Source organism: Capsicum annuum, chromosome 11, assembly GCF_002878395.1.
Source record: "Capsicum annuum cultivar UCD-10X-F1 chromosome 11, UCD10Xv1.1, whole genome shotgun sequence".
NCBI classification, from domain to species: domain Eukaryota; kingdom Viridiplantae; phylum Streptophyta; class Magnoliopsida; order Solanales; family Solanaceae; genus Capsicum; species Capsicum annuum.
This window is the reverse complement of record NC_061121.1, coordinates 46811130-46822878: the sequence shown is the minus strand read 5'-3', so window position 1 is coordinate 46822878 and position 11749 is coordinate 46811130. Positions and strand designations below refer to the sequence as shown.

The 11749-nt window shown below is 35.3% G+C and overlaps 1 protein-coding gene across 1 annotated transcript; it reads left to right on the top strand.

Moving 5' to 3' along the window:
- Nucleotides 1–982: 982 nt before the first annotated feature.
- Nucleotides 983–5083, top strand: LOC107848517. Its single transcript, XM_047399641.1, has 4 exons — nt 983–1507; nt 3701–3899; nt 4265–4714; nt 4808–5083. The coding sequence occupies exons 1-4, from the start codon at nt 1027–1029 to the stop codon at nt 4875–4877; spliced, it is 1200 nt and encodes a 399-aa protein (XP_047255597.1). The 5' UTR covers nt 983–1026; the 3' UTR covers nt 4878–5083.
- The last annotated feature ends 6666 nt before the right edge of the window (nt 5084–11749 follow it).

The following is an 11749-nucleotide window of genomic DNA, read 5'->3' as shown; positions in this document are numbered from 1 at the left end:
CATCTGATTCTAGTAATCTTCAAATCCAAAGATAATTTTTTAATTTGTGAACTTCCTTTTTATTTTAATTAGGTTATGGATCTTAAGTCTAGGACAAACATAAAACATCACAAAATGAGCAAAATAATACTATTGACTAGCCGCTTTTCGATTTTATTTTTGAAAAATAGATATTATCATGAGTTTTAAATTTCACAAGTATAATTCTAGAATATAGCCATAAAATTTCACCTCTATAAAATCAAACTCTATAATAATAATTATTTTCCAATTAAAGGTCTAAAGATGATAAAGTCCGTCAGTTATTTGTGTAAAGATTTCTCATGTAAAACTAACCTAAATAGCCAATTACCCAGTTGTTTGAATTAAAAGCAGCAAACAAATGTATAATCTACATGTACCGATTAAAAAAAGTAAACAGTATTTGAATGAGTATTTAAGTAAAGACTCCTTGTACATATTTTATTATTTGGGCTCCCAATCCAATCCAATCCAAATGTCACTAAAGCCCACAAAAATCTTACTCTTCATCTCCACTCTCCCCTATGAACCTCAGCTAAATCCCCCAACCCCACCCTCTCCCCCAAATGCTTATATTGATAACTGATACTACCTCCGTCTTATTTTACCAGTTGAAAATTGAAATGCTATAATTATTAAAAAAATAATGATTGATAACGTAATTTTACTATTTTATTTTTGTGTCTTATTATTAGTTTTAATATTGATGATGACTAATAATAAAACACCATTTATATTTTTAACGGTACTTCTTTTGCAATATTTTTTAAGAATACTAACAACAGAAAATAATAACTTACATCAAGGGTGTAATGAGGAAAAACAAAATTTCTTTTATATAAATAAAAAAGAATAAGTAAAATTTAAATTAAAAAATTTAGGACGGATAAAATAAGACGGAGTAAGTATTGACTAATAAACCCAAGTAGATAACAAAGAACTATAAGAAGTCAACATACCTACACCTGTATATCAAGTTTCACTACATTTTCTTGGTTATTGAAAATGCTTAGCCTAGCAAGTTATACAAGGCAACCCCAATGTTGTAACATGAATTACATCCCAAGTTCACAACTTCTTTCCAAGATTCCTCCAACCCACTGGTTTTTCCACTCAAATAAACTGACCCATGCAACCATTCCTTCTCTTCTATGGCAAAAAAGAACTGGGCTGTCCCTATCTGCACTCAAGAATGAGGTAGAAGTGGAAGAAATTGACAATCTTGATGATGATGACGATGTTGATGTGGATGATTTTATTGGTGATGAGGATGATGATGATGAGGTGATTATGCCGTTAAGAAATATGAAGAAGTGGTTAGAACACAAGCCTAAGGGGTTTGGAGTTGATAAAGTGTATGATACTGCAGTTGAAGATAAGCTGATGGAAGAAATTGAGCAGAGTAGAAAAGCTCAGCTTGCTAATATTAATAAGCTTAAAAATAATCCTGTTAATGCAAGTGCCAAAAATGTTCAGCAGGATAAAGGTAAAGTTCTTTTCAAGATTTGGGTTTTTGTAAATTTTTATTACTGTGTGTTATGAGTCTACTCTGCAAAGATAGGAGGTTTAAGGTCTGCGTATATTCTTGCCTCACTGTACCGCACTTATGGGATTACACTGTGTATGTTGTTGTTGTTGTATATGTTATCAGCCTTCCCCGCAAAGGTTTGCTTACATCGTACCCTCCCTGTAACACAAGTGGATTATACTAGATATGTTATTGTTGTATGTGTTATGAGCCTGCCCTGCAAAAGTAGGGGTAAGGTCGGTATACATCCTAGCTTTCCAGACCCCACTTGTGGGATTATATGGGTGTTGATGTATGTGTTATGAGCCTTCTGTTGGGCATAGGATCCCAATGTTCTTGCTAGGAAAAAAAAAAATCAAATCATATGCAACTGAATTGATGGGAAACAATGAACCAGTTATATATTTGTTCATAGTTAGTTACAACTTGAGAATGAATCGTTTATCACCTTAAGGATTTAATAAAAGCTGAGCATTGTTATACCTATTAGCAGTGGGAACTCCTAGTATGCCTATTATTTGGAATTGTTCTGTCAATCTTCAATTTTACTTAGGAATGTAGATCTTTTATGCTAAACATCGTATAGGGGTATTAGAGAAATTAAATTAAATATTATGGAGGACCCGGATTAGCGTAGGAGGTTAGTAAATAGTTGAGTGTAGTCTCGCTCGCTTATCTACTAGTAGTATTAAGTTGTAGGTTCTTGTTCCTTTGATTTCTATTACTATATATTCCCCGTTGTAATTTGTTTATCGTATTATTTTGTTGTAGTTAGTGTTCTTTTTACAGTATTGCTTTGTCATGCCTTGTGTAGTATTTTTGTCTTGGTTTCTGCACTCCTGTTATTTTCTTGAGCTGATGGTCTATTGGAAACACCCTCTCTACCTCCCTAGGTATGGGAAAGGTCTGTGTATGCACTACCCTCCTCACTCCCCACTCGTGGGATGTTGCTTACTTCTCTCCAATTCCTTTAGAGAAATCTGTCAAATTGACTTACCACCACCAAATCATCTGCTTAAGCATCGAGTACACCTTGTTGAGTCAAAAATTGAACCATGCCAAAATCCTTTATTCAGTTCTCTCAATGCTGGAACAGAGGAAGGGCGGGGGGTGGGGGATTGGCAAGAAATCTTTGAAGACTTGGAATACTATGCCCATTTAGTGGACTGTCTCAGCTTGAAAGAAATAGCAGAAATTTTTAAGGCAAAAGAGAAACATACACTGCCTTAAATTTTTTGTTGGCTTTTGGGTGCAATTTGGTTATTGTTCATGGTGTAGATGTAATGCTAAGAAGGAAAAAAAGAGGGATTGCATGACCTGTAATCATGTTTGTTGCACTGGTTTAGTATAAAAAATTATAAAATCTTTTACTTGTTAAACAATGGTAGACAGATAAAGGAATATCTAAGATAACCTTTTAGGTATGTTCGGTATGAAGGAAGATGTTTTCTAGGACATAAGTGTGTTTCTTACTTATTCTTGTGTTCAGTACGTAAGCAAAAAACATTGTCTTAAAAGCATTCGTATATAATCTAGACAAATAATATGGGAGGTGGGGGTGACGTGGTGGGGTGAAGATGGTTGTTGGTGGGTGAGGAGGATACAATCAATGTGGAGTGCTATTTTAGAACTTGTTTTCGCTACTTCCATTAGGAAGTCATTTTACTCATTTTAAGGAAATTTATTTCTGAGAGAAAATATTTTCCAAGAAAATTGACAAGCTGAACATGAGAAAATAATGTTTTCTTCCCTACGAATACACCTTTGGTCCCTTTTCCCCTTTTTAGCATCCTCTTATTTCTCTTTAGTTGTTCGTTTTTAACACCAACCAACATCTGAACAGGACTAATATCAGGTGTGGAATTTGGTCTATCCCAACTGAAGTCAGACATTTGAGCTAGAAGTTGGAAGTAAAATTATGAATATTATGGAATCAAACAGCTTTAACGAGTTCAGTGACTGGCAGTATTATTTGTTGATGTTTAGTGTAGAACAAAAGAGTTTGAAGGACAAAGTATAGACATTAGGGAGCTTCAATGACTTCTGCATCTTCTACTCTTTTAAAATCTACTTGACATTTTGCAAATACCGTACTTACTACCATTCTACTAGTGTCACAGTATTTATCTTTAAGTTCTACAATTTATAAAGTTGTTCAGGATGGACTCCGCGTGCGCTTGGTCAATCTTCCAAAGAAAATGAACATTAATAAAGATCTGCGAGTGGCTTTCAAAGGAGTTTCAGGAATAGCTAACATTGTTCCAGTTGTGACCGGGAACAAGAAGACCAGGAATCCTATTTGCAAAGGCCTGGCCTATATTGACTTCAAGTCTAAGAATGAAGCACAAAGGTAATGCTTTAGAATTGGAATTTATACCTCGATTCTCTCTTGGTCTTGCTCTGCCATTGTGTTGTTTGTGGCTATAGATAAGACATAAAAGGGTGAAACATGTAACATGACCAACTAATTAGTATCACAACTCCATGTACGCCGATGGTTTTAAGAATTCTATTTATTTTCGTTTCTTGCCGTAGTTTAGAGATATGCGTAAAATGACAGGTTAGTAAAATCTTGTGCGACTTCATATGTGTATTAGGTAGGTAATTACTTTATATAGCAGTTTCTTATTTTTTTTCGAAAAATAGACCCCCAAGTTCCTATTTAATCTTCACCTTTGCATTCTTCCCTAAACTATAAAATGTTTGTCGTTGTAGATTTGTGCAAATGTTTTCTGGACGAAGTATAAGTTTTGGTAAGGTTCAGAAGCAAATAAAGTGTGAGATGATAAATCCCGGATCACACAAGTCCAAAACTATACAGTCAGTTGATGAAATCAAGTATGCTCCTGAACAAGAAAAACCTGATCTGCACGGAGACCAGGATGATGATTTTGACGCAGATTTCCTCTCGGATTCAGAGGAAAACATCTTCATTGACGATGATGTCCCGGAGGTGGATGATTTATCAGCAGACACGGATGATTATGTAGAAAATTCAGAAACGTTATGTGCAGAGTCCACTTCGGGTGATGAGCAGGATGTTCGAGAAGAGACTGAATCCTCAGAACAAAAGAAAGTTGAAGCAAAGGAGAAGAAGAAGCAGAAAAAGCCTAAGCAAAAAAAAGAGATGGTCTCAAAATTGAACGTTCCAGGATCTGCGCGCAAGTAAGCTATAAGCTCATGATATAACAAACTTTTGCACTTATGTTTAACCTTATTGCTTTGGTTTCACTTACCAACTGCTGCAATGTCATGCAGGTTAAAAATTAAGGATAAAGCTGTACTCACTGGCGTCTTATCCAAATATGCACAAAAGATACCTTCTTGACTGTGAAAAACACAGAGCTAACAATGGCCAGCATTTGCATTTCTGTAGCGACGGTACCTGGGTTTATTGTTACTTCATAGTCGTAGCAGTTCATTTTTGTAGATTTATTATTCACTTCAATATTCAGGTAAGGTTTGTTGATTTCTTGTTTGTACATGTTAAGTGTCTGAATTAAGTAATGGAAATAAATTGTGTGTTGATGTGTATGGTTAACAAAAACTTTACGCAAATTCTGATAGTAGGAGAAATAATAAATATGATGATATGATGGTATCGTGGATTCTCAATTATATGACTAAGGAGATCACATAGAATATGTAAACGACTTTCTCTAGTCATGAAAGGAACTGGAGGATCTCTATAACCAAAAAACCAATATAGCAAACTTATACCAAATTCAAAAGGTGATCAATGACCTAAGTCGAGAGATCCTACACATTAGTAATAATACAAAAATGAAGAAATTCTAGAAGGAACTTATTACATTGAGTGTTAAGATCCAGCATCACTGCTCTTGTGACGAAACAGGATAAGAGATTAATCTAGTCCTTAATGAAGTATATATTGTGATCAGTGTAAGTATTATCGTAATGAATCCATTGCTTTTATGAAACAAACATTATTTTACACTCGTTCAAAAGCTAAAAGGTCAGATGTTGATGTACTCTACCTCATTGAATGCAGGATCATCAATTATGAGAAACTTCACAATAGATTGCACTATGTGGGAGAATAACTCTGTGATCAGCAAATCTCATTTGTATTGTGACTAATGTAAAAAGTGAGGTCGCGCCAAATAAAAGTGTTACAAATTACATGGCTATCAATGGAATAATCTACAATATAACTATTCAAATAACAACAATCAAAACTCCCAACACCCAGAATTTCAGTTAGAACTTTATGATCAATAAATAAGAGGAAGAGAACTATTGTTGCATTCCGAGTCTACACCCCAGGCGTGGCCGGCACTCGATGCCACGATTGACTCGAGCGTACGCTTGGTCTGAAATGCTACTAAAAGATAAACTGAAAGGTAAGCGGAAGCTCTAAATAACATGAAGCAAGAATTAATCTTTCAAAACTAATGCAGAATATACTTATTACTTAATATAACTATTCATAAAAACTTATCTTTTTAAGTCTTGGTGACATATTTTGATCACACAAGACATATGATACGAGCCTCGATTTTATCCACCTAACTCTAATATGATGTATAACGTTCTCATTGATCTCACGATTTCCTTAAACAATAGACCCAAGACACCTTAACATCTTTTCTTGAGAATAACCTGGTGATTATCAATCTTCACGACAACGTATGTCTAGTGAGTTTATGTCATTGAACTTGCATTCTAAGTATTCTTAGTCCTGCTCAAACTAAATTCTTTAGACTCCAAGATATGTCTCCAAATCTCTAGCTTATCATCAACTCTGTTATGTATCTCTCTAATCAATACTATGTCAGCTACAAATAGCATGTAGTGTACCATGACACACTCCTTTAAAGATTATCATATCAGTTCATCCATCACCATGAAAAATAAAAACGGGTTAAGAGTTAATTTCAGGTGCAACTTTAGTACAACTGAAAAGTACAACAAAAATCTTCTCCGAGTATCCTCACTCAAATTTAGACTCCATTATATATCTTATTAATCATTCTAACGTAAGTTAAGCAGACGTTTGGACATGTGATTTCATCTTGTGATTGAAATCATGAGATGAAATCAATATTTGGACATGCGATGTCATTTCATGATTTCAAATCATGAGATGAAATTTCATATTCTCTAAAAATCTTGATTTGAAAATCTTATATTACAATTTCACCTTTTTCAAGTAATAGTTTATATTAAAAAAAAAAGGATCTCAGCGTTTAAAATTTGGCAAAAAGACTCGTGCTCATCACGAAGAGACTTTTTGTACAATGTAAAAGCATTATAATAAAGAACAACTAGTTACTATAATTGTTGACTAGTTGATCTTTATAAAATTATGTATATACTAAATATTTGTAGTCACAAATATTTATTTATAAAAAGAACATGAAGATAGGCTATGTCTTAGCATATTCAAAGTGTTGGTTGGTCAAAAACTCCCATGTTCAGAGGATGCATGTTGTAGACATGAGAATGTTAAGGTGGATGTATGTGTGCACACTAGGTGCGACAATATTAGGAATGAGGATATTTGAGATAAGGATGGAGTAGCCTCCATGGTGGATAAGATGTGAGAAGTGAGATGGAGATGGTTTGGACATGTGAAGTACCGAGGTGCAGACGCCCGAACGAGAAAGTGTGAGAGATGGGATGGAGTTGATACAAAGAAGTAGAGGTAGGCTTGGGGAGAGGTTATTAGACATAATATGATGCATTTACACAATACCGAGGACATGACCTTAAATAAGAGGGTGTGGAGGTCGTGTATTAGTATAGAAGGGTAGTCGGGAAGGAGTGTTGTCTTATTTGTCAAGGGTTTAGGCTTGTTGGTTGTTGTACTACCTGTAGTAGTGTAGTCCCTGCTTGTGGTATCTGTCATAGACTGTTGAATCTGCTTTAATAATTATATTATTTTATTGTTGTGATTGTTTCTCTTGTTAGACTTTACGCTGTTTCTTTATTGGTTGCAATCTTTTTTCATTGTTTCCTTCTTTTTTGTACCTGAATTTATTGCACTTGAGTTGAGGATTTATCGAAAGTAGCCTCTCTATCTCCACGAGGTAGTAGTAAGGTTTGTGTACACTCTATCCTCCACAGATCTTACTTGCACAATTTCACTGATATGTTGTTGTTGTTGTTGTAATGTCTTAGCATATTATAATATCCTATTTATGAGCTAGGTTTCTCATTTGATAACATTGTATAAGAATTAAGAAAATATTGACGAGAAAAAGTACAACAACAACAACAACAGACCCAGAGTATTCCCACAGAGTGGGGTCTGGAAAGGGTAAAATGTACGCAATCCATACCGCTACTTTCGAGGAAATAGAGAGGTTGTTTTCGATAGACCCCCAGCTCAAGATATAGAACAATATACCAAGGTAGCATAACAAAAATCAAAGGTAAGAAACAGTAACACTAGATCTCCGAGAAAAGAAAATAAGAGAAAAACAAACAAACAAAATAAGAAATAAGGAAAACGAATACCCCATGTAGTAGTAACACACACTCACTGACCTAAGACACCTACCACGCCCAACTTTCTTAACACCTAACCATAACCGACCCACTCTCACTTGCCTTCTACCCTAATCCATGACCTCCACACTTTCCTGTCCAGGGTCATGTCCCCAGTAAGCTGAAACAACTCCATGTCATGCCTAATCACCTCCCTCCAGTATTGACGAGAAAAAGTATAACTTAAAAAATTCAATTTGCATGTCCAAACAAAACTTCAACTTCATCTCAAATGATTTTACATCATGCCAAATGAACCTTAAGGGGTTTTTGGTATATAAAAAAAATGACGAGATAAAGTTTAAGATTAACTTATGATAAGAGTAAAACTACGTAAACAAGAACAAACTATGATAACGAGAAATCAAAGATAAAAGATGGATAAGAAAAGCAAATAGACAGATACAAAGAAAGAATTGAAAAGCAAATAAAGGATATGTTAAACGCTAAATCCTTAGTCAAAATATCCTGCAAAGCACCTAAATGTTATGTAAACCATAAGGAAATCGAACTCTCAAGCAACCAACATTTTCAAATAAAGTTTCAACTTAATCCAAGTTCATCCACATTCACAAGAGTATACTTATTCATAAGCATCAAAATTAGTCTAAAAATGAAAGAGAAACTACTATTTATAGTCAAGGACTAATTATTACAATGATGGGCCCAAAAGTGATTCATTTCAGCAAATTGGGCACATACCCACGAAGACTAGTCACATGCCCACACATGTGGTAATAAAAGAGCCTCTAGAAAGTCATCTACGACTGCATCTCATCTACCTGTGCACACAGGTGGCTTTATAGGTGCCCCAGTGCTTCTCCAGGATCTTCTTTGCCTCCTTTTGACCTCTCCAAGGCCCCTTGACCCTTCTTAGGTGTAAACACCAACTCATGGCACCCTTTAATATCAATAAGGGCTCATCAAGCACCTCTAACTTCATCCTCTTATTGAAAAAGATTCGTCCTCGAATCTAAGTCCTGAAAGCACAAAGACGAACAAACAACAAATATATCCTTAAAGTACGAGGGTTAGCACAAGGATTAATATCAATATTTTCATGCCAAAGAGACACCCATTTGATATATACCCAAATATCTCTTATGTTTAATGAAAAGAACTCACCATACAAGGCATAAAGGGATTGGCTATAATAAGTATCATGAGACTCTTCCAAGCTATTTCCATTAACAAGATTACCAATAGGCTTAAGTGAGCTAGAAATCAAATCACCATATACTGGAATAACCAAGGATAGAATCAAATAGTCATTAGGGTGTAGGTTACCCTTCTTTTCACAACAAGCCATGTTTACACACAAGACATTCTCAACAAAAACATGGCTATATTCACAAGAAAATAGATTAAAATGAAAATAACTAAATCATTTAAGGTGATATCAAAGACAAGAACACAAGAAAGTAAGAACAAGCATTTTAAGCACCTCACATCCCTTTCACTTAAACAACTTCTCAAGAAAAGGGTCAATTTGGCTATCCACATAAGTATGCAAGGGATAGAAAATAAGAATTGTTTCTTAAGTAGAGACCATAGACTCTTCTCAAAGCAACACATAACTTAGGCATCTGGGTTGTGAAGGCCACACATTTTAGGCACAACTATGACAAAACACGAAGTGGTTGGAGAGACATCAATATTCTCTTGGTAGGATTTGTAGTTAAACATCTTTAAGATATTACCTATAATAGGATAAATGTCATTGTAATTCTAAGGATTTCTTGGAACAAGAGGTGGTAGGTACATACCTTTGGAGCAAGCCTTGAGCTTGCTCTCTTACCTTTCATATTTGCATTATGTAGACTTTCCATTTCATGCATCAACTTGAAATACTTTATTTTATTCATGGGTTAGGTGTTTCACCCTTTGCTAGCAAGTATCCATCAACTTATCAGAGTTTGATAAGGATCCTCCTTTGAGTGAAGTCTTCATCAATTTTAGAATCCTTGAATAAGAACTCATCTAGGCCTTCAAGTTTATACCCATGAGGAAATTTCTTTGATTCTTCTGTTGGAAATATTTCCTCATGACCCTACAAAACATAAACATTGGTGCATGGCAAAAATCTAGTACCATTGTTAGTAAACAACAAGGGCATGAGTTGACACGGAGTGCCCCCTTTTGAGCCAAGATCATCCCATTCTCTTGTCTTGGGTCTTCCAAGGACTCATTACTCATCACTCGACCCATCATAAAGTTAAAACTCATGATCTATCCTTCTTGAGGCCAAACATCTTTATGAGAAACTTTTATTATCAAGCTATTGGGTGCACTGATTTCCCGTTCATCTTTCGCAAGTTCTTCTTCACTCCGAAAGTTTTCACTCTCTTGGGTTTCTTTCTCACCATCATCTTCTTGGTTCACTTTATCTCTAACAAAGTAAGCGTTACATTCCACCAGAATGATGTTTTTCTATTGGATCATTCACTTGTCTTATGACCCCAACCTTAACATTTAAAACAAACAATACATCTAGGATTGGCATATGAGTATTAATTACCTTCATTCTTTGGTGGATACCTTTGGATATCATTCTCAAGGGACTTATTCTCATAGGAATTAGTGAAGTCTTTGTTCTTAATCTATCCTGATAAACTAGAAGATCTGTAACCTTTATTGAACGACTTTTTTGCATTGTTATTCTTCTCAACCTCAACGGTTGTTTCGACAAGGTCTTTTATTCGTTCAAACTTATGGACAACTAGTTAAGAAGCAATGTTATAATCCAACTCTCCTTTGAACCAAGCCATGCAATGGTTTGGTGGTTCAATAATCTCAAGTTGAGGGATCAAGTTTTAGAATCTTTATAGTAGTCTTCCACACCTCTACCTCCTGCCTCAAGTTGTATAGCTTGGTGAGTAGTTCTTGTTTGTACATTGTTATCACATATATTCACCTCATAAATGATTTTAATTCATCCTAATATAGAAGGTTGGGATTTCTGTTTCTTTCTTATTGCATCCTTAGGGTATTCCACTAAGTAGAAGCATACCCTTCAAATAGAATAATGGCATGGGCAACTTTCTTATGACTCGTTAGCTCATTGAGTAGACATATCCTATTACATTGTATTTCTCAATCAAGGTAAATTTATGGATCACTAGTTCTTTCAAGGTAGAAAGAGTGATCTTAATGGAGTTAAGATACGCGTCTCGACCCGCAGTTCCTCCTTATTCCCATTGATCTCCTTAATTTTGGGCTTGGTTTCCTAAGTTTCCTCTTTCAGAGAGAATCAAACCAAATCTTTCTCCTCGTCTTCTATGTCCTCTACCTTAAATTTATTGTTTACTCCATACAAACTTCGCAAATATGGACATTTCATCTGTCTTATCATTTCCTTCTTGAAGTCCCTTTTCCCTTACACCATCAACTTGGATGGGTTGATTTTGGTTAAATAAAGCTTGGGGTGGGGGATTTTGGTTAAGTGGAGCTCACGGTAGTCCTTGGTTTTGGGGTATTTGGATTGGTGGTTCTTGATTTTGTAGTGCTTCTTGATTTAATTGAGGTTGTAGTGGACGAACAGGATTTCAGTTAATGTGGATAAGTAGTGGTTTGTGCGATGGGTTCATGGGTTTGCAGTTGAGGAAAGTATATTTGGTAGAGGGTTTTTGGAGATATAGTAATAGAGGTGTTTTGAGCATGCCCATTAGAGGAGGCATGATAGTTTTG